Source organism: Dendrobates tinctorius, unplaced genomic scaffold (assembly GCF_039654945.1).
Source record: "Dendrobates tinctorius isolate UK_male_01 unplaced genomic scaffold, ASM3965494v1 ptg000132l, whole genome shotgun sequence".
Classification (NCBI taxonomy): domain Eukaryota; kingdom Metazoa; phylum Chordata; class Amphibia; order Anura; family Dendrobatidae; genus Dendrobates; species Dendrobates tinctorius.
In genome coordinates this window covers 7,782,758-7,809,967 of record NW_027361800.1, presented here as the reverse complement: position 1 = coordinate 7,809,967, position 27,210 = coordinate 7,782,758, and the positions used below count along the sequence as shown (strand labels likewise).

The 27,210-nt window shown below is 43.8% G+C and overlaps 1 protein-coding gene across 4 annotated transcripts in view; it reads right to left on the bottom strand.

Moving 5' to 3' along the window:
• The window catches only part of LOC141048056 (uncharacterized), a 1,479,555-nt gene that overhangs the window by 1,074,699 nt on the left and 377,646 nt on the right, over positions 1-27,210 (bottom strand). For all 4 annotated transcript variants that reach the window (XM_073543414.1, XM_073543413.1, XM_073543415.1 and 1 more), the window contains exon 4: positions 9,567-9,670. In XM_073543414.1, coding sequence (XP_073399515.1) covers positions 9,567-9,670 — 104 coding nt within the window. The remainder of the gene's footprint in view (positions 1-9,566; positions 9,671-27,210) is intronic.

The window sequence follows — 27,210 nt, the reverse complement described above, 5'->3', positions numbered from 1 at the left end:
CGCATTATTTGGGCCCATAACACAGTGGAGCTTCATCCATGGGGACCAACATATGCTGTAGCATTATGTGGAACTCATCATATACTGTTTCAAACATTATATGGGACCAATGATTCTGTATGGAGGAATATATGGGCCTCATTACTCTGCATAGCGCACTATGCAGTGGCCATAATACTGTATGGAGTAATATACTGTCCGTTTTTGGAGCTATTGGAGAATTTAAAATGGATATCAGTCATGAGATGTAAGAAGTGAAGTATTTTTAATTGTACTATACCGCTATTTCTCTGCCGTATCAGAGGATCATGAATTGTGGGAGCCCAGGGACACTCTTTGGCCCAGGGCCCACGAAAAGCTGCAGCCAGCCCTAACCCCCCCCCCCACAACTTTAGCCAAATAACCCCCAGTTTTCCATTCAATAACTATTATAATAAAGTAAATTAAGGTTGACAAGCTTAAGTAATAAGAATTGATGTTTTTGGAATTAAAATGGGCACTGTACAGTAGGTGTGTTTGCTGTCCTCCACTCCCTGCCAACCTTGATTCCCCATTGACTTGCATTGGGTTTCGTGTTTCAGTCGGCCTTCGACTTTTCACGATAATCGGCCGATTTCATTTGACCCGACTTTTGAGAAAGTCGGGTTTCATGAAACCCGACTCGACCCGAAAAAAGGCAAAGTCGCTCATCTCTACATTGTGGATTGTACTGCTGTATTGTTCCTACTTTGACTCTTGTTCCTGATGATAATGTTGTGTTTCCTGCTAGATACATACAGTGTCATCAGGATGCAACAGTGACTGCATTGTCTATTAAATTCTTTTCTGATGCCGCATTGACTGTTTGCCAAGTTCACTCAGGTGTGTGTGATGATACAGATGTTTCCATCAGTGCATTGTATAACGTTTTTTCTTTGTTTTTTGAACAGTGAACAAAGTCCGGAACACGTTGGCGCTCGATGAAGGACCGCTTCAACACTAATGTTCGTGCTGATGGACAGGTTCGCCGTGGTTCAGCGGCAAGGACCAGAACAAAGTACTGCTATCATCGCGAGTTGGCATTCCTAAGACCGGTCCTTGCCACCAGAGCGTAAGTATTATAGTTTTTTTTTTTTTTAATAATCTGTACTTTTCTATTCCACAGCTGATGCTTGTTGTAAATGCATGATAGTAATGCTTTTATTTTCTTTCCACAGCACCTGGAGCAGCACCCTGCAACCTGTCACTGGAGAGGTTCTTCATCGATCAACCTCGGACCCGTCCCAGCCATCCGACAGCCAGGAAGCATCTTGCAGGTCAGCAACACGGACAGCTGGTGACCAGGAAGCTGGTCAATCAGGTGTTCCCCTGTCCCAGGTCTCTGCCACTGGCTATGCAGGCACTACCCACCAGCGGCAGAGGGCCTCGGACAGGCCTGTCTTGCCCGAGTTCATGCACTTGAGCGAGGCCCTTCATGCCAGCCTCAAGTCGCTGTCAGACAGAGTGGAAAGCGGATTTTCACTCATGGAATGCGGTTTTACCCACATGGAACACCGCTTCCACTCTGTCGACCTGCGCCTTGACCATCTGGAGGAGGCCGACCTCAACAGACCAGTACACCATTTTTTCAGTAAAATTGAATGGGGCATGGTGGAACACCTTAGTCCTGAGCAACAGCTGAGTGTGTTGCAGGCCTGCAACACTGCTTACTTGCAGGCTATGCAGCAGAATCAGTACGTGCAGCAGTCAGTGGTGTTATTTCCAACAGTGCCACCACTGACTAGCTAAACCTCACTACCGACTTCTGCTGCATACCACTGCACGGCCACCTGCATTCCTAGCCAAGCCGGACACCACTACACCACACCAATGCCGAGTGCTGCTGGTCACTCCACCCCCGTGACCACCATGGCAAGCGCTGCTCCTGTCTGGAGCACCACCACCAGAACACCATCTTGGAGCACCGCCACCGCCAAACCTGCTTGGGCCACCGCCACCTATTCTCCTGTTTGGAGCACCGCCACCACTTCGCCATCTAAGAGCACCGCCACCACTCATCAACATTCAAGGAGCACCGCCACTACTCCTCATCATTCAAGGAGCACTGCCACCACTCCTCATCATAGGAGCACCGCAACCACTTCTCCTCCTAGGAGCACCGCCACCACTCCTCATCCTAGTAGCTCCGCCACCACTTCTCCTCCTAGGAGCACCGCCACCACTTCTCCTCCTAGGAGCACCAGCACGACTTCTCCTTCTAGGAGCACCGGCACTTCTAGGAGCACCGCCACCACCGAGCATCAGAGGGGTGACCCACATTCCCTCTTTTACCCATCAAGGCCACGGTCCTGCAGCTCAAGGCGGTCGAGCAATGTAAGGCGGTCACATGATGGAAGTCAGTCCAGGCAGGAGACTCCAGCCACAAAGAAGCAAAAAAGCAAAAGACTTTGTCCCTCCCCCCTCTTCCTAATGTGTCTCAACCTGCCTTCAGTTCCATCCCTGAGCTCCCTTCCCCCAGTTCTTTCATCGCCTCTTCCTCTAGAACCCCTTCCTCAACTTCTAGCCATTCCTCGTCTCTCCACACACCCAAAGTATCCCAATCTTCCCCCAAATGTCATTCACAATAAAAAATTTGATTTTTTTTTTTGTTTAAAAATAAATGTGCAATTCTGTTTTCACAAAATACGGTTTCATTAATGTGTCTTTCACCGCCTACACACACTGTGCCGTACACACACTGCGCCGTACGCTTTGCGTTTTTGACACCACATAGCTCCATTACTGACAAGTTTCTTGTAGTCAAAACACAAATATATGACTTGTATTTTCACCACCAGTCTCTTCAGTCTGCTAATATTGCACAGACTGAATAGAGCAGGGTTCCCCAACTCCAGTCCTCAAGCCCCACCAGCAGATCATGTTTTCAGGATTTCCTTTGTATTGCTCAGGTGATAATTGCTTCACCTGTGCAATACAAAGGAAATCCTGAAAACATGATCTGTTGGTGGGCCTTGAGGACTGGAGTTGGGGAACCCTGGAATAGAGAATGGTGTTGAGTGCAAGGCATATCTATTGTTACCTTGCCAGGTATCATAAAAAGTTAATTGACTATGGTGTTTTTTACCATCATCATTTAACTATTTGTGAGACAAGGCAAGAGGGTTCTAGATATACCTTGTAATTAACCACATCCTCTGTTCAGTGTGTGCTGAATAAACTGATGATATGATGGGGAAAATACACGTCATATGTACAATACCCTGGCCTTATATCATAGCTATCACACCTGGGCAGGTGAATACACATGAGTTTTAACCTGCAGCTTCGCTTTAGTCTGCATATATTTCAAGCAGACTGTAGCGATGCTGCAGTTTAACTCATATATGTATATTCTCCTGCCCATGTGTGATAATTTGTGCGTCCTCACTTCAGCATGACACCAGGCCTGGGTATTGTAGAAGTTGTATAAACTTTATTATGTCTCCAGTCTGCGTTCAAACTCAAGCCACAGTGATGATACTACAAATAATAAAATAATATTTAGGCTAAGTTCACATGTAGCGGAACTCTCGCGGAAGTTACCACGAGAATTCTGGAATTCCATTCCACGGGAAAATTGCATTTTAAATTCCTGCGATTGTCCCGCGGAAAAACTAGCGATTTGCAAGCGTAATTAGCTTACAGAATGCTAGCATTTTCCAAGCGATCTGGAGCATCGCTTGGAGAACTGATTGACAGGTTGGTCACACTCATCAAACACAGTGTTTGACAAGTGTGACCAATTTTTTACTACTAATGCTGCCTATGCAGCATCAGTAGTAAAAGATAGGATGTAAAAAAATAATAAAAAAAAATAAAAAATATTGTTATTCTCACCTTCCGGCGTCCCGCGCAGCCTTCCCGCCTCTCTCCATGCTCCCGGCATCTTCCAGTCCCAGTAATCCTTTGCGCGAATGACCGCGAGACGTCGCAGTCCCGTGATGTCATCACGAATGACCGTGAGACGTCGCGCTCCTGCGAGACCGCAACGTCATCGCGGTCATTCTCGCAAAGGATTACTGGGACCAGAAGATGCCGGGAATGTGGAAGGTGAGAATAACAATATTTTTTATTTTAATTCTATTTTTTACAGGGATATGGTACCCACAGCCTGGAGGACAGTCTCCTCTCCTCCGGACAGTGGGTACCATCCGCAAATGTTCTGCTTACTTTTCGCATGATGGGCACAGCCACATGCGGAAAGTAAGCAGAACAATGCATTCCTATGTTGGCGGAATCGCCGCGATTCTGCTAAATTAATGAACATGCTCCGTTTTTTACCGTGAAGCAATTCCGGTGTGAAAAAAACCGCAGCATTAGCACAGCATTGCGGAATCCCATAGGATTGTATGGGATGCTTATTTTTCATGTTTTCGCGGCAAAATCGCGCTTTTAAAACCGCCGCAAAAAAAAAGCGACGTGTGAACAGTAACACACACAGCATTTTTTTCGTGTTTTTTTCGTGGATTTACCAAAAAATCAGCTTAAAAAATGCTTAAAAGAAGCTTCCCATTCATTTTAATGCACTTTGTGCATATTGATGCTTTTTTTCCCGCAAAAAAAAACGTAGCATGCTCATTAATTTCGTGGAAAATTCCGCATTTCTGGCTATTTTCTATGTGTCTGGGGACGCGCGTTTTCTGGGCAGGAGTCCTGTTAGTATGCAGAAAATTTCTGCATATGTGTGCACATAGCCTTATAGTCACAGGGTCATGTGTCATAAAGAGTGACGGATGCTAGTGCATCCCCAAATCACTATTTGTAACATCAGGCCACGTGACACAAATATTAGTTGTATTATCTCCACCGTCGCTGCAAATTGAAGACAAACTGTAGAGATGATAAAGGTCATACAACTTGTGTGTGTGTGTGTGTATGTATAGTCACGAGTACTAGTAAATTCCTGATGCACAAAACACAGCATAATGAATTCACTGGAACACCTGGCCAGTTGATTATTGTATTGGAGTGTAAAAAGACAGAGTGCACTCGGTACAGGTATCAAAACAGGTTTTTATTATTAACATACACACAAGAAAACATTTTTACACCATTTGATCTTGCCATTCCACCCGTCCTACATCTGAGTTGAAGTAGGCCGCAAATTGGTCCCTCATTTGGCCAACTTCAACGGATGACCTGAGAGGGTGCTGAGTAAATTCAGGCAATGGGTTAGGAGATGCATCGAGTTCAAAGTTCGGGTGCTCTCTAGTCATCACAAAATTATGTAGAACCACACAGGCCTTCACCACCTCATCCACTGTTTCCAGTTACAGATTAATGGCTGTGCCGAGAATGTGCCATCTGGAGACAAGTATACCAAAGGCACACTCTACAGTTCTTCTGGCCCTGGTCAGCCTGTAATTAAAAATTTTTTTGGTGTGTGGTCCAAGTCCCGGCTGGAGTAAGGTTTGAGCAGGTTTTGGCACATCTGGAATGCCTCATCCCCAACCATTACAAATCACTGTAGCGGACCTTTGGTGTTGGCAAGAGGCCGTGGAAATTGAAATGGTTGCCATACAACCTCCGACCCATGTCCTTGTTCTTAAAAGCCTGGGAGTCATTCCCACGGCCAAATGCCCCAATGTCCACTGCAACAAACATACAGTCTGCATCCGAAATGGCCATGAGTACTGTAGAAAAGTACTTTTTGTAGTTATAGTACTCAGATCCAGTTCTTTTTGGTTTGATAATCCAGATGTGTTTCCCATCAACCGCTCCCAAACAGTTGGAGAAATTGCAGACTATCCAGAATTTTTCTGCTATTTCCATCCACTTTTCAGCGGTGGGCAGGGGCATAATTTCAGGACAGAGAACGCTCCACAAAGCCCGGCAGGTGTCCGCAACTATTCCAGACTAGGTGGATATTTCAATCCGGTACTGGAAGTGGAGTGAAGAGAGGCTCTCTGCAGTAGCCAGGAATCTGGGAAACCAAGAAAATGCAAAAATTAATATTTATGTATATGGATTTTTAAAACACAAATAAAAATACATGGCATATAAATAAATCTGCAGCCTTTTGTTTACAACATGGCAGAACAATAATTTTGCCAGCTTTGGAATAGTACATGTCAGAACAAAGAAAATTATGCAAGCATTGCTTTTGCAATACTAAATACCATAATGTGACCAGGAGCCTTTCCTCCGGAGGAATCACACGACGGATCTGTGTGTCATGTCTCCGGATGGATTGTTGAACATGAGCAAGTAAATCCCTGAAGCTTTCTTGGAACATCCGGGTATAGTCAGTAAATTTCTCTGGGTTTGCCTGGAGCTCGCTGTAGAGGGTGTGGTACGCTCCACGGCTCTCCCGGAGTTCAATAATGGGATGTATCCACAAACGCCACCGCTGCAGTCTTGCTGTCTCTCTCCCTTTGTTGATGGCAAGCAACTGCATAAGCCTGAGCCATCCTGATGTCCAGATCCAAGTTGAAGTGAAAACTCTTCCAGCGCAGATCCATGTTTCACAAAGGAAAATGCAAGCAAATGTGAAGAATTCAGCTGTTAACAGGGTCTATATAAAAAATTCCCATAACACACGCCCACTGCTGTCCCATTGGTGGAGTCTGTTGCAAGAATTTTTCAAGGATTTTCCTTCTGTGAAATGTGATACCTAGGACAACCCATGGGCATAAAAAACGCAAACGCATGGAAAAAGGCTTGAAAACGCATACAAACACTGCATTTTTCATCGTAATGCGCACAATGATGCGACGAAAAATCGCAGCGTTTACAAGCATTTGCATGCGTTTCATGTGCGCTCGAAACGCTGTGCAAAACGGCGCAAGTGTGAAACTAGCCTTAGTTTCATTTTCGTTCTTGATTTCCCTCCAATCTGCAATGTATCCTGGGTAAGTTTACAAGGCATCATGGTCTATTCCAGCCCACTTTTTCTGCCCAGTCTGCCATTTTCTATCAAGTTTGCATACTAGAAGCACCTCATCCCTGTTCTTCCCCTGTGTCAGCATCATCGGTGTATAATCACGCTCTCCACATCTATCCCTGTCTAGATCACCCCGCTTAGTTAGCTCTCCCTTGGTTAGCGATTAGCACAGGTAATCTGTATAATGTATATTATGTATTTTTATGTACCCATATTGATTGTATTATATGTTTTGCTTGTAGTTTCACCGCGCCCCAATATACCCTCATGTTCAATAAAGCACAGATTCAACCTACAGTCTTCTTATTGGACCCCCGGTATAGCGGTTTAGCTGCCCATATAAGCTATATGAATCCAGGTTCATTAGTAAGGACGGAACACATGTCTTCTTTACATCAGCACAGTTTTGGAACCCAAATTTTTTTCTCTTAGGAAGTTAAAAGAGTTAAAAGTGGACCAGCTATTTCTCATTTTTACAACAAAATTTACAAAACCATTTTTTTAGGGATCACCTCACATTTGAAGTCACTTTGGGGGGTCAATATGACAGAAAATACTCAAAAGTGACACCATTCTAAAAGCTGCACCCCTCAAGGTGCTCAAAACCACATTCAAGAAGTTTATTAACCCTTTACGTCTTCACAGGAACTGAAGCAATGTGGAAGGAAAAAAAATTAAAAAAATTTACAAACATTTTAATTCAGAACCAATTTTTTTTAGTTTCATAAGTGTAAAAATAGAAAACGAACCTCAAAATTTGTTGTGCAATTACTCCTGAATACGCCAATACCCAATATATGGGGGTAAACCACTGTTTGGGTGCACGGCAGGGTTGGAACTGAAGGAGCAATGTTTGACTTTTTCAATGCAGAATTGGCTGGAATTGAGATCGGATGCCATGTTGCGTTTGGAGAGCCCCTGATTTGCCTAAACAGTGGAAACACCCAACAAGTGATACTATTTTGGAAACTATACCCCTCAAGGAGCTTATATAGATGTGTGGTGAGCACTTTGAACCCTAAGTGCTGCACAGAAGTTTATAACTCAGAGCCATGAAAATAAAAAAAAAAAAATTTCCACAAAAATGATTTGTTTAGCCCCCAAAGTTTTATTTTCCCAAGGGTAACAGGAGAAATTAGACCCCCAAAGTTGTTGTGCAATTTGTCCTGAATATGCTGATGCCCCATATGTTGGGGTAAACTACTGTTTGGGCACACGTCGGGGCCCGGAAGGGGGGGAGCACCATTTGATTTTTTGAAAGCAAAATTGGCTGGAATAAATGGTGGCACTATGTCGCGTTTGGAGACCCCCTGATGTGCCTAAACAGTGGAAACCCCCCCAATTCTAACTCCAACCCTAACCCCAACACACCCCTAACCCTAATCCCAACCCTAAACATAACACTAATCACAAACCTAACCCCAACACACCCCTAACCCTAATCTCAACCCTAACCATAACCCTAACCTCAACCTTAACCCTAACCCTAATCCCAACCATAAACCTAAACCCAACACACCCCCATCCCTAATCTCAAACCTTACCCTAATCCTAACCCTAATCATAACCCAAACCATAATCCCAACCCTAATCACAACCCTAACCCTAATTCCAGCACTAACCCTAATTCTAACCCTAACTCCAACCCTAATCCTAATTCCAACCCTAACCCTAATTCCAACCCTAACCCTAACTTTCACCTAACTCTAACCCTAGTGGAAAAATGAAAATAAATATATTTTCTTTATTTCATTATTTTTCCCTAACTATAGGGGTGATAAAGGGGGTTTATTTACTATTTCTATTTTTTTTATTTTGATAACTGTGATGCTGGGTGCATGCCGGCAGATCTCAGCGGGTGCACTGCACATGCGCCCACCATTTTTTTTCCGGGAAGAAGCACGCGGGCCGAGTAGCACTGGAAGGTACTGGGGGTGGGGGATCATTGACCCTATTTCTCTCTCCTCTGATGTGTGATCACATCAGAAGAGAGAAAAATTAAATGTCACATTGGACTATTTTTTTTCCTTTGCGGTCACCGTTATACGGTTAATAATGCGATCATAAAACCGGGATCGGTAAAAACCGACCCAAATCATGTTCTCTGAGGTCTCAGCTACCCCTGGCAGCCGTGTCTCCGGAGAAAATCCGACTCTGGGGGGGGCGCTATAACTTTTTCCACAGCGCCGTTAATTAACAGCGCTGTGGTTAAAGTACCCTTAACTACCGCCGTTAAAAGGCGTATGGCAGTAGTTACGGGGCTAATATTGCAAATTCGGTGATCGGAATCCAAACTGAACATTGAATTATTCGCTCATCTATACTCAGCACCTCTGGTATGTCATTCAAAGACTTTTGTAAAGCCATTCCAGGTTACTAGCTGATGAAGCACATGTACAAATTTCAATAAAAAAAAGAAAAAACATTGCATAAACAGGTGTTTCCAAACTTTTGACTGCTATTGTATATTTGCACATTATATTAACCAAAAATATATACAATTCTTTTGACTAAAACTACTCAGAAGAGTATTTTGACATAACACTTTTGTTTTAGATTTATATGTAGACTGTAGCTGCATTTTAGTTTTTTTGTTTACTACATGGCTCATAAAAAACATGTATAGTGGGAAATTATGTATCCTCAGATAAAATTTTCCACAAACCTGGTCGCTCTGATTCTGTTATTGCAAAATGCTGCAATGATGCTGATAAAAGCTTCCTTTCTGGTAGGCAAGGTAATGTATCATCGTAAATCTCCGAGTTACCACTAGAAGACATAATGCATTTACATTAAAAATTGCTTATAACTACTACATATACCGTAAATAAATTAAATGAAATGTCTAAATCTGCAAAGTTTTCCTCATCTTTTCTTGCAAACAGTAACATACTATGCCATTTGCTTGATATTCCATTAATTTATATTCCTTTAATAATATTTACTGTATACTATCGGCTACTATAACTGTATATGCAATATGTAAAAAGGTTTTCGAAATAATAAATTTAAGTGCTCTTTCCTTCTCTTCCTGCTTAATCTATTGACTATAATAACCCCTCCACCCATGGCACCCTCAATTTCATTACTTAGATAGTGACCTGAATCTACACAATGTTCCACTTTTGCACATTAATTGTCCTCTCCGCAGACCCTATTATAACACTCTTCCAACTTTTCAGCCATTTTCCCCAGCACAGTTGCACCCTCCCCATTCAGTTGTAACCCATCTGTAGCATAGAGCCTTTTATCAACAGAGAAGTTGACCCAATTCTCCACAAACTCTAAACCCTCTTTCCTGCACTAATTCCTGTGTCACTTATTCACGCGCCTATTGTATCACTGCCTTTCAGGTGTGGCACCTGGTACAGGCAGTATTTCAGAAAATATTACCTTTGATATCATTGCTTTAAGTTTACAGTCTAACTCCCCAAAATCATCTTTAAGGACCTTAGTCCAATCTCTAAATTTTTCATTAGTTCCATGACCGCTGAGACCTCACCAGACCCACACAATAATCTATCTATTGCCACGAGGGTGTCACATCCCCCTTGGAGACCTAGTTAGAAGGTCACTATGGGTAATAAATCACAGGTCTTTAGAGATGGTGTGATTCATGTCCTAATATATATATATATATATATATATATATATATATATATACACACACAAAATTACTTGGCACTCAAAATCGGAGAAGCTATTTTTTCTTTATTGTGCATCCAGACAAAAATAGACTCATATCATATGAACGTTTTCAGTCCAACAACGGACCTTCATCAGAAAGGTCTTTTTGTTTCTTTAGAGTAGACTATAACTTACAAAAAAGTAAACAAGAAAACAAAACAATATGTCAGAACAATGCTATAGACATATAATACATTTTTCACAAAAAATAAATAATAATCTGACGTCAGAACCAGGATCTATAGTGAAGGAAAGTGACTGCAGACATTCATTCCAAAAGTGTAGATGCAGTTTTCAGATTTCATCTGTGCCATAAATGAGGGTGAGAACATGGTTAAAGAAAATTAGTAACAGAAAATTTTTTTCAGGGACCAAAGTCCACAACTATGGTGAAATGGCTTTAAGTAAAAAGGATATCCATGTGCTCCCCGAGTGTTCATCACTATAATAGAATAGAAATGTCCATACTGACGAATATGGATGACAAGGAGGATATACCTGTAAGGTCGGAGTCACACTAGCGATTAAATCGGACGAATGCAATGCGATAAAAAAAAAAAATCGCATTGCATTCGTCCCAATGTTATTCTATGGTGTTGCTCCCATCATCCGTTTTTTTAATCGGATCCGTTCCTCGGACCGAGACAATCACAGCAGGCTGCGCTTGCCACCGGATTTTCGGGGAGGCTGCTGAGGTGAGTGAGGAGATGGGAGGCTGCTGAGTTGAGTGAGGAGATGGGAGGCTGCTGAGGGGAGTGAGAAGATGGGAGGTTTCAGAGGGGAGTCAGGAGATGGGAGGTTACAGAGGGGAGTGAGGAGATGGGAGGTTGCAGAGGGGAGTGAGGAGAGGGGAGGCTACTAAGGGGAGTGAGGAGAGGGGAGGCTGCAGAGGGGAGTGAGGAGATGGGAGGTTGCAGAGGGGAGTGAGGAGAGGGGAGGCTGCAAGGAGAGGGGAGGCTGCTGAAGTGAATGAGGAGAGGGGAGGCTGCTGAGGGGAGTGAGGAAAGGGAAGGCTGCTGAGGGGAGTGAGGAAAGGGGAGGCTGCTGAGGGGAGTGAGGAAAGGGGAGGCTGCTGAGGGGAGTATGCATCTAGTAGGGTGAAGCTGCTGAGGGGAGGCTATTAGGTGAGTCTGTGTCTTGCAGGGAGAGGCTGCTGATTGAATTCTGCACCTGGCAGGGGGAGGCTAGTGAGGAGAGGCTGCATCCGGCAGGGCGAGGATGCTTATGGGAGTGAGGAGAGGCTGCTGAGGGAAGTCTGCGTCCCTCAAGGGGAAGCTGCTTATTTGTGTCTGCATCCTGCCTCTGACAGGGTGAGGCTGAGGAGGTGGCGGCGAGGATGATTGCATTTTAAAAGGGTGCCAACTAGTGATGGGCGAGTACTAAAATGCTCGGGTGCTCGTTGCTCGGGGTCGAAAAAATTGGAATACTCGTGTACTCGGTCAGAACAACGAGCCCAATGTAAGTCTATGGGAGACCCGAGCATTTTTACCGTGATCTCCCCAGGGGTCCTTTAAAGGTCTTAAAACGTCTGAAAATGATGGAAACACTGCTCAAATGACACGGGGACATCATGGAAATCGCCCCTGGAAGCATTCCTGACTCCTAGTTCACAGCTTTAGGGCAGTTTCACACGTCAGTGTCTCCGGTACGTGTAGTGACAGTTTTCTCACGTTCCGGAGACACTGACACATGTAGACACATTCGAATGAATGTGTCTATGCAGATGTCAACGTGTTTTCACGGACCGTGTGTCCGTGTGCAAAACACGCTGACATGTCTGTTTTTGTGCAACAGCACGGATCACACGGACCCATACAAGTCAATGGGTCCGTGTAAATACGTACCGCACACGGATGCTGTCCGTGTGCAATCCGTGTGCGTTTTTAAAAGTCAAAGGGTTAACATTGAAAATAATTTTTCAAAAACACGGATATGGACACACGGACAGCATACAGACAGCACACGGATGGTACACACGGACATACGGATAGCACACGGATGCACACGGATAGCTCAGATACTGTTGTTTCAGGTACCGGAATTATCTGGACGTGTGAAACTGCCCTTAAACAATGTTTTCAGAGTTTCATGCCATTTTTACCGGTGCACCAAAAACATACCAAAACGGATTTTGCTGGGAAATATGTTAAAGTACATCCTTTCCAGGTTAATGACATATATAAAGCAAAATAATTAACCCCAGACCAAAATGTTCCTCCCTCACTTGGGCTATGTTCAGACCCATCGCTTTTGAAGCGTTTTTCAACTTTAACATTGCTTTCAACCAATACAAATGCATTCACTGGGAAATGTCATTGTAACATTTAACAACCCTAGCTGGCCATGTGGTGTGTGACACATAAGTAGACACATCTTGTTTCATTTATGAAGGATGGACTATTAAAGTCACAGAGCCTATTTTTACAGTGGCATCAGGCGGCATTAATCTTCTTAAAGGGCCATTATTAATCAGTGGGTCTCCTAAACTGTTATTGCCTATGCAGTGAGAGGATGGGCTGCCAAGAATCACGACGCACCACAATACCCCTTTCATGAGAGGTACAGGAGGGCTTCCTGAAAAAACGTTGCATTGAATGCAAGGACTGGCCTGCCCCCAAGTTACATGCACCCCAATAAGTTTTTCAAGCCACGTACTAGATGTCTACCAGAAAGTCCACTTGACACTATTTATTTTGTACTCCCATTCTGTTTTCTTATGCATAGACTGCAAGGCCTGCCCTGCTGCCAAGTTATCTGCACCCCAATATGCCTTTGAAACCACATACTGGATGGGCACAGGAAAATCCACTTCACATTATTCATTTTGTACTCCCATTCTGTTTTCTTATGCATAGACTGCAAAGCCCGCCCTGCTACCAAGTCATATGCACCCCAATAACCCCAATCCCCCTTGGATAGTAGCGTAGCTACCAGGGGGCAGAGGGTGCCGTCGCCCCAGGCCCCTTGCTCTGAGGGGGCCCACCCAGAGCTTCTGCCACTGTTAACAATGTTATCGTGCGCAGCTCACCGATGTAGTGAAGCTCCACTGTAGTGCAGGGAGACTATACCTTTAAGCTGCCTTCAGCAAACTGCAGACATGCCCACATTTCACCCTGTGTGTCTGCAGGAGAGACAGTGAGGAGGGGGCAGGATGCAGATCACCTCCTGACAAGTCCTGGGTGGGTTTTTTTTGGTGTTTGCGGTCTTGTATATGAGCCACAGTAGATTTATGGCGGCTACTTGAACTTTTAAACAGCTCAGAAGCTGTCTCTGTCAATGCAAATCAGCTTCCATAAATCTCTTTGTACTGTGTTAGCCAGTAGATAGAAGAATATTCAGAATTGAGAGTCCTCAGTGGTTGATACCTTTTAATGGCTAATTGAAAACATGGTAACAAATTGCAAGCTTTCGAGACTACTCAGGTCTCTTCATCAGGCATTGACTAATACAAAATCTGAAGAATCACTTATTTATACAGAACACAGCACAGAAAAAATGCAACAAATGACGTGAAGCAGAACTATCATTATGGGAGAGGGATAGACAAATATTGGAACAGTTCATAGATAAGGAGTTTGGATGTTTTATTGTCCTCCGATTGGGGTCTGGTTCTGTGTGGTGATGCCCCCACAAGGTCTTAGGAGCAAATTCCTTAATTGATGTAAAAAGACATAATCCATGTGACACATTCATTCCTGCTAGTAAGCACGAAATGGCCGTCGTCAGACATTGCTCACTCCTCCCTCTAGCCTCCCAGCCATGAAGTTTTAATGTGGATTGCTAAATAAAGTGAACTTTTTCACATGGATCAGTGAGTGCTATGCTATTATGCTATTCTTTTCTCTCATTACATTCATTCCTGCATTGAGCGTGTCAAAGGTCATCATGAATTTGTACTCACAGACTCTTCTGTCTCTCTGAGATGTGAAGTTACCTTTCAGTACCAGTAATTTCATGTCCATGGTGCTGTGATCAGGCATACAAAAATGTTTTGCCACAGGTAGATCCATTCTTTTTTCTCTTATTGTGTGGCGATGAGAATTCATCCTTGTTCTAAGCTTTTGCCCTGTCTCCCCCACATACAGACCCTCTGTTCTGTCCTCACTAAATGAACAGGGATTCATGTAGCTAATACAAGCAGCTAAACCGCTATACTAGGGGTCCAATAAGAAGACTGTAGGTTGAATCTGTGCTTTATTGAACGTGGTGGTATATTGATGTGGTGAAACTACAAGTAAAACATATAAATACAATCAGCACTGGGTTCATAGGAATACATAATATGCGTAACATAGATTATCTGCACTAATAGATAACCAGGGGAGAGCTAACTAAGCAGAGTAGTATGAGATAGGAATTATATACCGGAAGCATGTTTGCATACCAGTGATGCTGACACAAGGGGGAAGAGAAATGAGATGTTCCCAGGAAGCAGGCTTGAGAGAAAATGGCGAACTGGAGGGAAAAATGGGGGCTGGACTAAACCATAATACTTTGCAAAGGGCTCGCAGAAGGCACTGCAAAACTTACCATAGTGCTTTGCAACGTTCCCAGAATACATTGTGGATGGGGGGAAAGATTCAGGAAGCAAACACACTATAACACTGCGGTTATGACTCTGGTCACTAGATGGAGCCAAAAACAATGAAAACATTAAATCTATGGCTGAAAGTGAACATTATGGATATTCTCAGCAAATCACTGTATATATATATTAACAAGCAGACAGTCAAAGATCATGAATTATGTCGGAGACAGAACACCCCCAGTTGGACATTTAGTACAAATAATTAAGTACACCACATTAGATATGATGCAGCTGAAAGTACCTGGGATCTTGTAGTCCAGATGTAAATTGGACCATGGACAAGATAAAGATCCCAAATTCACATCAGGACTACAAGATCCCACATCACATTTCATGTGGTGTACTTAATTATTTGTACTAAATGTCCAACTGGCGGTCTGTATGTGGGGGAGACAGGGCAAAAACATATAACAAGGATGAATTCTCATCGCCACACAATAAGAGAAAAAAGAATGGATCTACCTGTGGCAAAACATTTTTGTATGCCTGACTGAAATTACTGGTATTGAAAGGGAACTTCACATCTCAGAGAGACAGAAGAGTCTATGAGTACAAATTCATGACGACCTTTGACACTCTCAATGCAGGAATGAATGTGTCGCAAGGATTTATGTCTTTTACATCAATTAAGGAATTTGCTCCTAAGACATTGTGGGGCATCACAACACAGAACCAGACCCCAATCAGAGGACAATAAAACATCCAGACTCCTTATGTTATGAATGGGTCACAGAGGAGGATGGCAGGAACAGGTTAAGCCACCAGAAAACCAGAGAGGTTGGCAACTAAGTGGATTGCAGACCCCTGATCCTATCCACACAAATAGCAGTAGCCGTGGAGCGTACCTACGATGCCCTAGATGCCTCGGCACAGCCGGAGAGCTAACTAAGCCTAAAGCATTAAAGATGAAATCTAAACTGCACCGGAGCAGACCCCAAAAGGAATAGATAGCCGCCAAACATATATTGTCGGTGAGACAAAATGAAACACAAACGCAGGCAGAAAAATAGACTGAGCAAACGATGGGGCCCAAACTGACTAGACAGGACAGGAAAGGAAAGACACTGTCTGCAATCACGCAAAAACCCTGAAAAATCCAACACGTCTGATTTACAAAAAAAAAAAAACTGAAGTCACACGACTTCGCCCCCACTATATCAGCACTCCAGTATGAACTGGAAGCAAAGCCAAAGAGACCAATATAACAGGGGACTGAACAAACCAACACAGGCTGTAACATATGGAGTGGTGGTCCAGCTCAGCCCTCAGAGGAGAAAGCTGAACCCGCACAAGCAGAGAGAGACAAAACCAGATCAGATGCAATGGATTAGCTAAAGAAACAATTAGCTGAACAATACAGGATCAGGGCAAGAGACATAAGACCTCTGAATGCACAGGAAAACAATCACCAGCAGGGATTGCAGGAAGTCTGCAGACTTAAATACTCCAATCAGTAACCCCAGATCTCCAATCATCATCATCAGGTGGCAGACCTCTGTCAATCTGGCCAGCTCCACTACCTCCAGTAACCCCCGGAGGGAGCAGGGGGAGCTTGAGCTCAGAAGTCTGAGCCAGGGAATTCACAACAGTACCCCCCCTTGAGGAGGGGGTCACCGAACCCTCATCCACGCCACCAGGCCGATCAGGATGAGCCCGGTGAAAGGCACGAATCAATCTCTTGGCATGGATGTCAGCAGAAGAGACCCAAGAATTATCCTCCTGGCCATAACCATTCCACTTGACCAAGTACTGAAGTATCCGTCTAGCCAGACGAGAATCCAATATCTTCTCTACCTCATACTCCAAACTACCCTCAACCAGTACAGGGTCAGGGGGCGCCGCCATGGGAACCACTTGCTCCACAAACCTTTTCAACAAAGATTTATGAAAAACGTTATGAATCTTAAACATAACTGGAAGAGCCAAACGGAAAGAAACAGGGTTAAGGACTTCCAAAATCTCATAAGGTCCAATAAACCTTGGCTTGAATTTTGGAGATGCAACCTTCATGGGAATATTTTTTGAGGACAATCAAACCATATCACTCACTTTAAACCGGGGACCAATGGTCCTATGCCGGTTGGAAAACCGTTGGGCCTTTTCCTGAGAGTGGGACAACTTATCCACTACTTGGTCCCAAATCTGCTGCATTCTCTCTACCACAGAATCCACACCTGGGCAGGCAGAAGCTTCCAGCTGCCCCGAAGAAAATCGAGGATGAAACCCAAAGTTACAAAAGAAAGGAGACATCAAAGTAGCAGAAGTAGCCCGATTGTTTAGTGCGAATTCGGTCAATGGCAAAAATGATACCCAATCATCCTGATCAGCAGATATGAAACATCTCAAATAGGACTCCAAAGTCTGGTTTGTTCTCTCAGTCTGCCCATTGGTGTGAGGATGAAATGCAGAGGAGAAAGACAACTGAATTCCCAGTTTGGAACAAAAAGCTCTCCAAAATCTGGAAACAAACTGGACTCCTCTGTCCGACACAATGTGCTCAGGAATCCCGTGCAGACGAACTACTTGTTGTAAAACACGGGCACTAACTCAGAAGAAAATGGCAACTTTGGGAGTGGTACAAGATGGACCATCTTAGAAAATCTATTACAGATCACCCAGATAACAGTCATTCTCTGAGAGACAGGGAGATCAGAGATAAAATCCATTGAGATATGGGTCCATGGCCTCCTGGGCACTGGCAGGGGCATCAACAAACCACTAGCACGAGAACAGGGATTGGACCGAGAACAAGTCCCACAGGACTGCACAAAATTCCTGACATCACGAGATAAGGCAGGCCACCAAAAAGACCGACTCACCAAATCTCTGGTACCAAAGATACCTGGATGACCAGCCAACACGGAGCAGTGAAATTCAGACATTACTCTCTTCCTCCACTGGTCAGGGACATACAATTTTCCCATAGGGCATCATTCAGGTTTATCCTCCTGAAATTCCTCCATGGCACGTCTCAAATCAGGAGAGATGGCGGAAAGAACTACACCCTCATTTAGAATGGTAGTAGGCTCGGTCACATCAAGAGAATACACAAAGAAACTCCTGGAAAGGGTGTCCGCCTTAACATTCTTAGTGCCCAGAAGAAAAGAGCCCACAAAATTAAAATGCATGAAAAACAAGGCCCACCTAGCCTGTCTAGGATTCAAGCTTTTGGCTGATTCAAGATAAATCAAATTCTTGTGACTGGTGAGGACCACAACTTGATGTCTAGCTCCCTCCAACCAATGTCTACACTCTTCAAATGCCCATTTCATGGCCAACAATTCCCGATTCCCCACGTCATAGTTACGTTCAGATGGGGAAAATTTTCGAGAAAAGAAGGCACAGGGATTCATTTTAGAAGTTATCGGATCTTTCTGGAACAAAACGGCTCCTGCACCAATCTCAGAAGCATCTATCTCCACCTGAAATGGGAGTGAGACATCAGGTTGCCGTAGAACCGGAGCAGAAGTGAATCTCCGCTTAAGCTCCTGAAATGCCGAGACTGCCTCTGGAGACCAATTCACTACATCGGCGCCCTTTTTGGTCAAATCAGTCAGTGGTTTAACAATACCCAAAAAAATACTTATAAGTTTAAGGTAGAAATTAACAAAACTCAAAAACTTCTGGAGAGCTTTCAAAGAAGTGGGCTGAACCCAATCGTAAATGGCCTGTACCTTGGCCGGGTCCATTTCAATAGCAGACGGGGACAAAATGAATCCCAAAAACAAAATCCTCTGTACACCAAAGAGACACTTCGATCCCTTTGTCATGGTCACGTGTGTCTGGACGCAGATGATACCGCAAGGAGGACCCATAACACACATGACTCTGGATACAGCGCCTCCAGTGGCGAATTTAAATAATAATACGTGCAGATGGATACACCGCCTCCACCTGGCGAATTTAGGTATTACACGTTAATATAAATTCTGGAAACCCCGCCTCCAGTACGGCGAATTTAAATAATAAGGGGGAAGCTGGATAACATTAACAATGGTGGGCCCTGCGATAGGGAATGGGGACGTGGAGACCTCCTCAGCTCCCCTGAGCCAGTGTCCCTGCACTCCTTACGTTCCCTATACAGGCTCCGCACCTGTCGCCGCACTCGAACCTTAAACCCTTGCTCGCCCTGACCCTAAACCCTCACTAGAGAATTGGTCGGTGCGGAGACTAATCCCACCACTGCACATGAGGAAAGAAGACAATACAGGGGAAACACCACTTAGCTTTAGGCTCTGTGCTTATGCTCCTGCAACAGAGCCCCACCACCTGCGTGCGTCTTCTCCTCCACCCGGATCCATCACCATCCTGGATCCTACACCATAGTGCAGCCTTGGAGCAGAGTCCATCTCCAGTTGCAGCAGTCCAATAACAGAGTCCCAAGGATGAGTCAGCCTCTGCCAAAATTCTAAGCATGCTTGAATCATAGAATCATAGAATCGTAGAGTTGGAAGGGACCTCCTGGGCCATCTGGTCCAACCCCCTGCTCAAAGCAGGATTCGCTAAATCATCCAAGTTAGATGTCTGTCCAGCCTCTGTTTGAAGACTTCCATTGAAGGAGATCTCACCACTTCTCGTGGCAGCCTGTTCCACTCATTGATCACTCTAACTGTCAAAAAGTTTTTTCTAATATCTAATCTGTGTCTCCTCCCATTCAGCTTCATCCCATTGCTTCTAGTCTTTCCTTGTGCAAATGAGAATAAAGTTGATCCTTCTACAATGTGACAGCCCTTTAGATATTTGTAGACAGCTATTAAGTCTCCTCTCAGTCTTCTCTTTTGCAAACTAAACATTCCCAAATCCTGCAACCTTTCCTCATAAGACAGGGTTTGCAGACCGGTCACCATTCTGGTCGCTCTTTTCTGAACTTGCTCCAGTTTGTTGATGTCTTTTTTAAAATGTGGTGCCCAAAATTGGACACAATATTCCAGATGAGGTCTGACCAAATAGGAGTAGAGGGAAATAATTACTTCACGTGATCTAGACTGTATGCTTCTGTTAATACATCCTAGAATTGCATTTGCCTTTTTTGCTGCTGCATCACACTGTTGACTCATATTCAGTCTGTGATCTATTAGTATACCCAAGTCTTTTTCACATGTGCTGTCACTTAGCCCTATTCCTCCCATTCTATATATGCTTTTTTCATTTTTATTGCCCAGATGTAGTACTTTGCATTTCTCCCTGTTAAAAACCATTCTGTTAGTTGCTGCCCACTTCTCCAGTTTATTTAAATCTTTTTGAATCCTCTCTCTCTCTTCTCTAGTATTAGCTATCCCTCCTAGCTTTGTGTCATCAGCAAATTTAATCAGTTTACCCTCAATTCCTTCATCTAAATCGTTGATAAAGATGTTGAACAATACAGGGCCCAGGACAGAGCCCTGTGGTACCCCACTTGAGACATTCTTCCAACTGGATGTGCAGCCATTTACGACCACTCTTTGGGTCCGATCACTAAGCCAGTTATGAATCCACCTAACAGTTGCCTTGTCCATTCCATACTTAGTCATTTTTTCAATAAGGATTGTATGAGAGACTTTGTCAAATGCTTTGCTGAAGTCAAGATATACTATATCTACAGCATTTCCTTGATCCACCCAATCAGTAATACCATCATAGAAGGAAATTAAATTAGTCTGACATGACTTATTAGTTACAAACCCATGCTGACTCTGTTTAATCACTTCATTCTTATCCAGGTATTGACATACATGTTGTTTAATAATTTGTTCAAAGATCTTTCCTGGTATAGAAGTCAGACTCACCGGCCTATAGTTGCCTGGGTCCACCTTCTTCCCCTTTTTGAAGATAGGAACAACATTTGCTCTTCTCCAGTCTTCTGGCACTTCTCCTGTTCTCCAAGAATTTTCAAAGATTATGGAGAGGGGTTCAAAAATTTCTTCTGCTATCTCCTTCAGTACTCTGGGGTGTAATTCATCTGGACCTGGAGACTTGAATACATTTAGGTTAGCTAAGTGTTTCCTCACTATCTTTCTGTTTATAGATATCCTGGATTCTTCTATTCCCTTAATAGGACAGTGAATAACAGTTGATGTTACATTTCCTTTCTGAGAGAAAACAGATGCAAAATAGGAATTTAAAAGTTCAGCCTTCTCAACATCCTGTCTTACCATTTCATCATTTTCATCCTGTAAAAATCCTATAGCATCTTTGACTTTTCTTTTACTTTTGACATATCCCCAAAATCCTTTATTATTGCTTTTGACATCTCTTGCAAGCCTCAATTCATTTTCAGCTTTAGATAATCTGATTTGTGCCTTGCAGGTTCTGCAGACAGCATTATATTCTTCTTTAGATATGCCTCCTTCTTTCCATTTTATAAACATTTTTTGCTTCCTTTTTAGCATGTGCTTAAGTTCTGTGTTCATCCATCCTGGTTTCCTTAAATGCTTCCTATTCTTCCCTCTTTTCGGAATTGTTAACAACTGTGCTTTGAGAATTTCATTTTTCAAGATTTCCCATCCTTCCTGGACATTTTTGTCTTTAAGGATATCCAGCCATTGGATCCCTCCAATTCTCTTTCTGAATCCCTTAAAATCTGCCTTTCTGAAATCTAACCTTGACGTCTGAGTCTTCACAGGTCTTCCACCTCTAGTTATCCAAAATTCTAAAATAGCATGGTCGCTACCTCCTAGGGTCCCAGCCACTTTTACCTCCTCAACCATTTCCTCCCTGTTTATAAGGATTAGATCCAAGGTAGCAGTTCCCCTTGTTTTCTCCTTTACCTTTTGGAAGATAAAGTTGTCAGCAAGAGAGGATAAGAATTTCCTTGACCTGTTAGCTTTGCCTGAGAGAGATTCCCAACAAATGTCTGGATAGTTGAAATCTCCCATGACAACTATGTCATATTTTTTGGAGAACTTGGCCATTTGATGCATAAAGAGTTCATCCATATCTTCAGCTTGCACAGGCGGCCTGTAGTAAATGCCTACAATGGTGTCCTTTCCATTGTTCTGTCCTTGTATTCTTACCCAAACAGTTTCCACAGAACTCCCAGTCTCTGAAGCTTCAATCTCTGTGCAGATATACGCATTTCTAACATACAATGCGACACCCCCTCCTCGTTTATCAAGTCTGTTTCTTGCAAATAAGTTGTATCCTTCTAGTCTTGTATTCCAATCATGTGTATTGTCCCACCAAGTTTCAGTGATTCCAATGACATCATATTTCTTTTCCTGTGTTAGTAGTTCCAATTCTCCTTGTTTGTTGCCCATGCTTTGTGCATTAGTATAGAAACATTTTAGTTTGTGATTGGTTTCTCTTTCTCCAATATTTTTTTTAATTAGATTCTTTCGTCTTTGTTCTTCCTTTCCACTTCTAATAGCAGAGTTCTCAGTAGCATTTGTCAGGTGTATGGCTTTTTCTGGTCTTTTGCTTCCCTTCCCATGTTGTTCTAGTTTAAAGCTCTCCTTACAAGTGTAGCAAGGCGACTTCCAAATACCTGCTTTCCAGTCTTCGTAAGGTGCACCCCATCTCTAGCAAGTAGTCCATCGTATAAGTAGTTCACTCCGTGATCCAGAAATCCAAATCGTTGCTGACGGCACCATCGACGTAGCCAGTTGTTCACCTGCAGAATCTTATTCCACCTCCTTGTTCCATGGCCATCCACTGGGAGGATGGAAGAGAAGACCACCTGCGCTCCCAGTTCTTTCACTTTCTTGCCTAAGTCTTCAAAGTCTCTGCAGATGGTTTCCAGGTCGTTTCTTGCGGTGTCATTTGTCCCCACATGTAGTAGCAGGAATGGGTAGTCATCTGTAGGTCTGAAGAGTCCTGATATCCTGTCAGACACATCTTTAATTTTTGCACCTGGAAGACAGCACATTTCTCTTGAAGTTATATCCAGTCTGCAGATAGCGGCCTCTGTTCCTCTCAACAGGGAATTCCCCCATGACCACCACTCTCCGTTTCTTCTTCACAACATTTTTCTTTCTCCATCCAGGAGGACTCTGAAGGCGTACAAGGTTGCTGTTTGTTGGCAAAGTCTTATCCTGATGTATTTCTTCATCGTTTTCCTGCGTGAGAGCCTGGTACTGGTTTCTGAGCAGTATGGGTGCTGACTGCCTCCTGATCCTCCTGCTTCTCTGGGTCACATGTCTCCAATCCTCTGTTTCTTCAGGTGCACTTCGAATTTCTTCTCTTTCTGTAACATGAAGAGATAATTCTGCTCTGTCCAAGAACTCTTCACCTTCCTTAATGATCTTCAACGTAGCTAACCTCTCTTCGAGATTTTGCAACTTTTCCTCCAACAGGGTCACAAGCTTGCATTTGTGGCATGTGAAGTTTGGCTTTTCCACTGGTAAATCTGTGAACATGTAGCAAGAAATGCAGCTCACCAAATGGCTCCTGGCCTCTTCCATCTTGAGATTTCTTAAAAAGATGAGCCAAAATTCGCGCGCCGATAGGTTTCTCCGATTTCCTCTTTTCAGCTGCAACGGCCAAAACCCAGTGATCGTTGAGCTCGCGGAGACTCTTCACTTATCCCAGAAGGCACTGGGAATATGCAAATGATCTCCTCAAGACTCTTCCCCTGGTTTCTCCGATTTCCTCTTTTCAGCTGCAACGGCCAAAACCCAGTGATCGTTGAGCTCGCGGAGACTCTTCACTTATCCCAGAAGGCACTGGGAATATGCAAATGATCTCCTCAAGACTCTTCCCCTGGTTTCTCCGATTTCCTCTTTTCAGCTGCAACGGCCAAAACCCAGTGATCGTTGAGCTCGCGGAGACTCTTCACTTATCCCAGAAGGCACTGGGAATATGCAAATGATCTCCTCAAGACTCTTCCCCTCTTCCAGCTCTTGGCCACCAAGTCGAGCATGCCGAGTGCAACTCTCTCCATAGTCGCCACTCCACAAAGCCATGCACGCACTTCCCGCCGACACCATAAACTGCGACTCCTCCACGCCATGCCAGCAATTCCTGCAGACACCATTAGCTGCCACTCGTCTCCTCTGGCTGACTGCGCAGGACTCCTCTTCAGCTCCATGTTCACTCAGGCTTCACAAACTCAGAATGAATGAATCAATATCACCAGCAGTGATTGCACACCCTGAGACTCACTTATAGAGCCCCACACCTGATTCATAATTACGTGCACATTAAACCTAAAGTGTGATACCACTAACCACCACCGGGGACAGTCAAGTCACTTGGCACTTGCCAAAGTAAAAAAAGTTCACCCTGCTCAATTTAAAACTGTCATATTAAATTCAGATCATGACACCCTTAACATAGAGTATTTTCCCTTAAAATCTGGAACACAGTCCGGACATGTTCCACATGAGAATCCCAATCACTGGAAAAGATCAAAATATCATCCAGATTAAATGATCAAAAACTTATCCACAAAGTCCCGGAAAATATCGTTCATAAAAGAATGGAAGACAGAAGGGGCATTAGTGAGCCCAAAAGGCATCACAGGGTACTCAAAATGACCCTCTGGGGTATTAAACGCCATCTTCCATTCATCCCCGTGCTTGATGCGAATAAGATTATATGCCCCCTGAGGTCAAGTTTGGTAAACCAACAGGCACTTTTAACTCTGGAAAATAAATCAGAAATCAGGGATAACGGGTACTGATATTTAACAGTGATTTTGTTAAGGGAACGATAGTCAATACATGGCCTTAATGAGCCATCTTTCTTGGCCACAAAAAAAAAACCCAGCACCTAAAGGTGAAGAGGATGGTCTGATATGACCCTTCTCCAATGACTCCTTGATATAAGATCGCATAGCATCATGTTCAGGTACCGATAAGTTGAAAAGCCGACCCTTGGCAAATTTACACCTGGGCATTAACTCAATTGCACAGTCATAACTCCTATGAGGAGGGAAAGACGCAGACTTATTCTCACTAAATACATCAGAAAAATCAGCCAAATAGTCAGGAATATCATGAGACTGGGGAGAGGTGGAGAAAACAGGAGTGTCACTAAGAACACATTGCCAACCCCAACGCACCACAGACACAGATTTCCAATCCAAAACAGGATTATGGGTTTGCAACCAAGGAAAACCCAGAACAATAGTATCATGCAAATTGTGCAACACCAAAAATGTACAATTCTCTTGGTGGTCCGGGGCGACCCGCATTATCACCTGGGTCCAAAACTGGGGTTTATTCTCCGCCAAAGGAGTAGCATCAATACCCCTCAAAGGGATAGGCGTCCGCAGGGGTATCATGGGAAAACCACAACGTTTGGCAAAGTCAAAATCCATCAGATTCAGAGCTGCTCCTCAATCAACAAAAGCCTTAGCGGAAAATGTAGACAAGGAGCAGATCAAGGTAATCACCAATAGGAACTTAGGCTGAACACTGCCCACCGCAAATGCATGAGCAAAACGCTTCTCTCATTTAGGACAGACAGAAATAGTATGAAAGGCATCCCCACAAAAAAACACAACTTATTACGCCTTCTAAACTCCTGACGTTGTGCCCTAAACAAAACCCTATCGTATTGCATGGGTTCAGAAGTTCGTTCGAAAGGCGGCACCGCCTCTCGTGTAGTTTTACGTTCACGTAAACGCCGATCAATTTGAATGGCCAATGACATAGAGTTGTCAAGACCAGAGGGGACAGGAAATCCCACCATAACATCTTTCAAGGTCTACGCCAGACCCCTCCGAAAAAGCCGCCAGGGCATCATCATTCCATTTAGTAAGGACCACCCAATTTCGGAATTGTTGACAATATAACTCTGACCCTGGTTCAATGCCAATAAGGTTTTCTCAGCTTGATCAATAGCATTATGTTCATCATACAACAAACCCAGGGCTTGAAAAAATGCATCCACATTAGCCAGAATAGGATCTCCGGGTGTCAAAGAAAAAGTCTAATCCTGGGGATCACCGCGCAGCAGGGAGATGACAATTTTAACCTGCTGCACAGAGCTCCCCGATGAGTTAGGTTTCAAAGCAAAAAATATTTTACAATTATTCTTAAAATTAAAAAATTTAGACCGATCTCCAGAAAACACATCAGGAGTAGGGATTTTTGGTTCAACAGCAGATGATTGAGCGAGATAGGTAGAAATTCCCCGCACTTCAGCAGCGAGCTGCTCAACATGATCGGACAATTGCTTAGTCTCCATTTAGACAAAAAATCCTCCTACGGCCCCAGAGAAAAAGAGGAAAAAATTTACAAAAAAAAAAATTCTGACACATTTTTTAATTTTTTTTTTTACAATTCTTTCCTTCTTTGAGTGCCCTAGAGTCTACAGTAAGGCTGGTGATTCTGTTATGAATGGGTCACCGAGGAGGATGGCAGGAACTGGCTAAGCCACCAGAAAACCAGAGAGGTTGGTAACTAATCGGATTGCAGACCCCTGATCCTATCCACACAACTAGCAGTAGCCGTGGAGCGTACCTACGATGCCCTAGATGCCTCAGCACAGCTGGAGAGCTAACTAAGCCTAAAGCAAGAAAGGTGAAATCTAAACTGCCCCGGAGCAGACCCCAAAAGGAATAGATAGCCCCCAAATATATATTGTCGGTGAGACAAGATGAAACAAACGCAGGCAGAAAAATAGACTGAGCAAACGATGGGGCCCAAACTGGCTAGACAGGACAGGAAAGGAAAGACACTGTCTTCAATCATGCAAAAACTCTGAAAAATCCAACATGTCTGATGTACAAAAAAAAAACACTGAAGTCACACGACTTCGCCCCCACTATATCAGCACTCCGGTATCAACTGGAAGCAAAGCAAAAAAGACCAATATAACAGGGGACTGAACAAACCAACACAGGCTGTAACATATGGAGCGGTGGTCCAGCACAGCCCCCAGAGGAGCAAGCTGAACCCGCAAAACAAGCAGAGAGAGACAAAACCAGATCAGATGCAATGGATTAGCAAATGAACCACTTAGCTGAACAATGCAGGATCAGGGCAGGAGACATCAGACCTATGAATGCACAGGAAAGCAATCACCAGCAGGGATTGCAGGAAGTCTGCAGACTTAAATATTCCAATCAGTAACCCCAGATCTTCAATCATCATCATCAGGTGGCAGACCT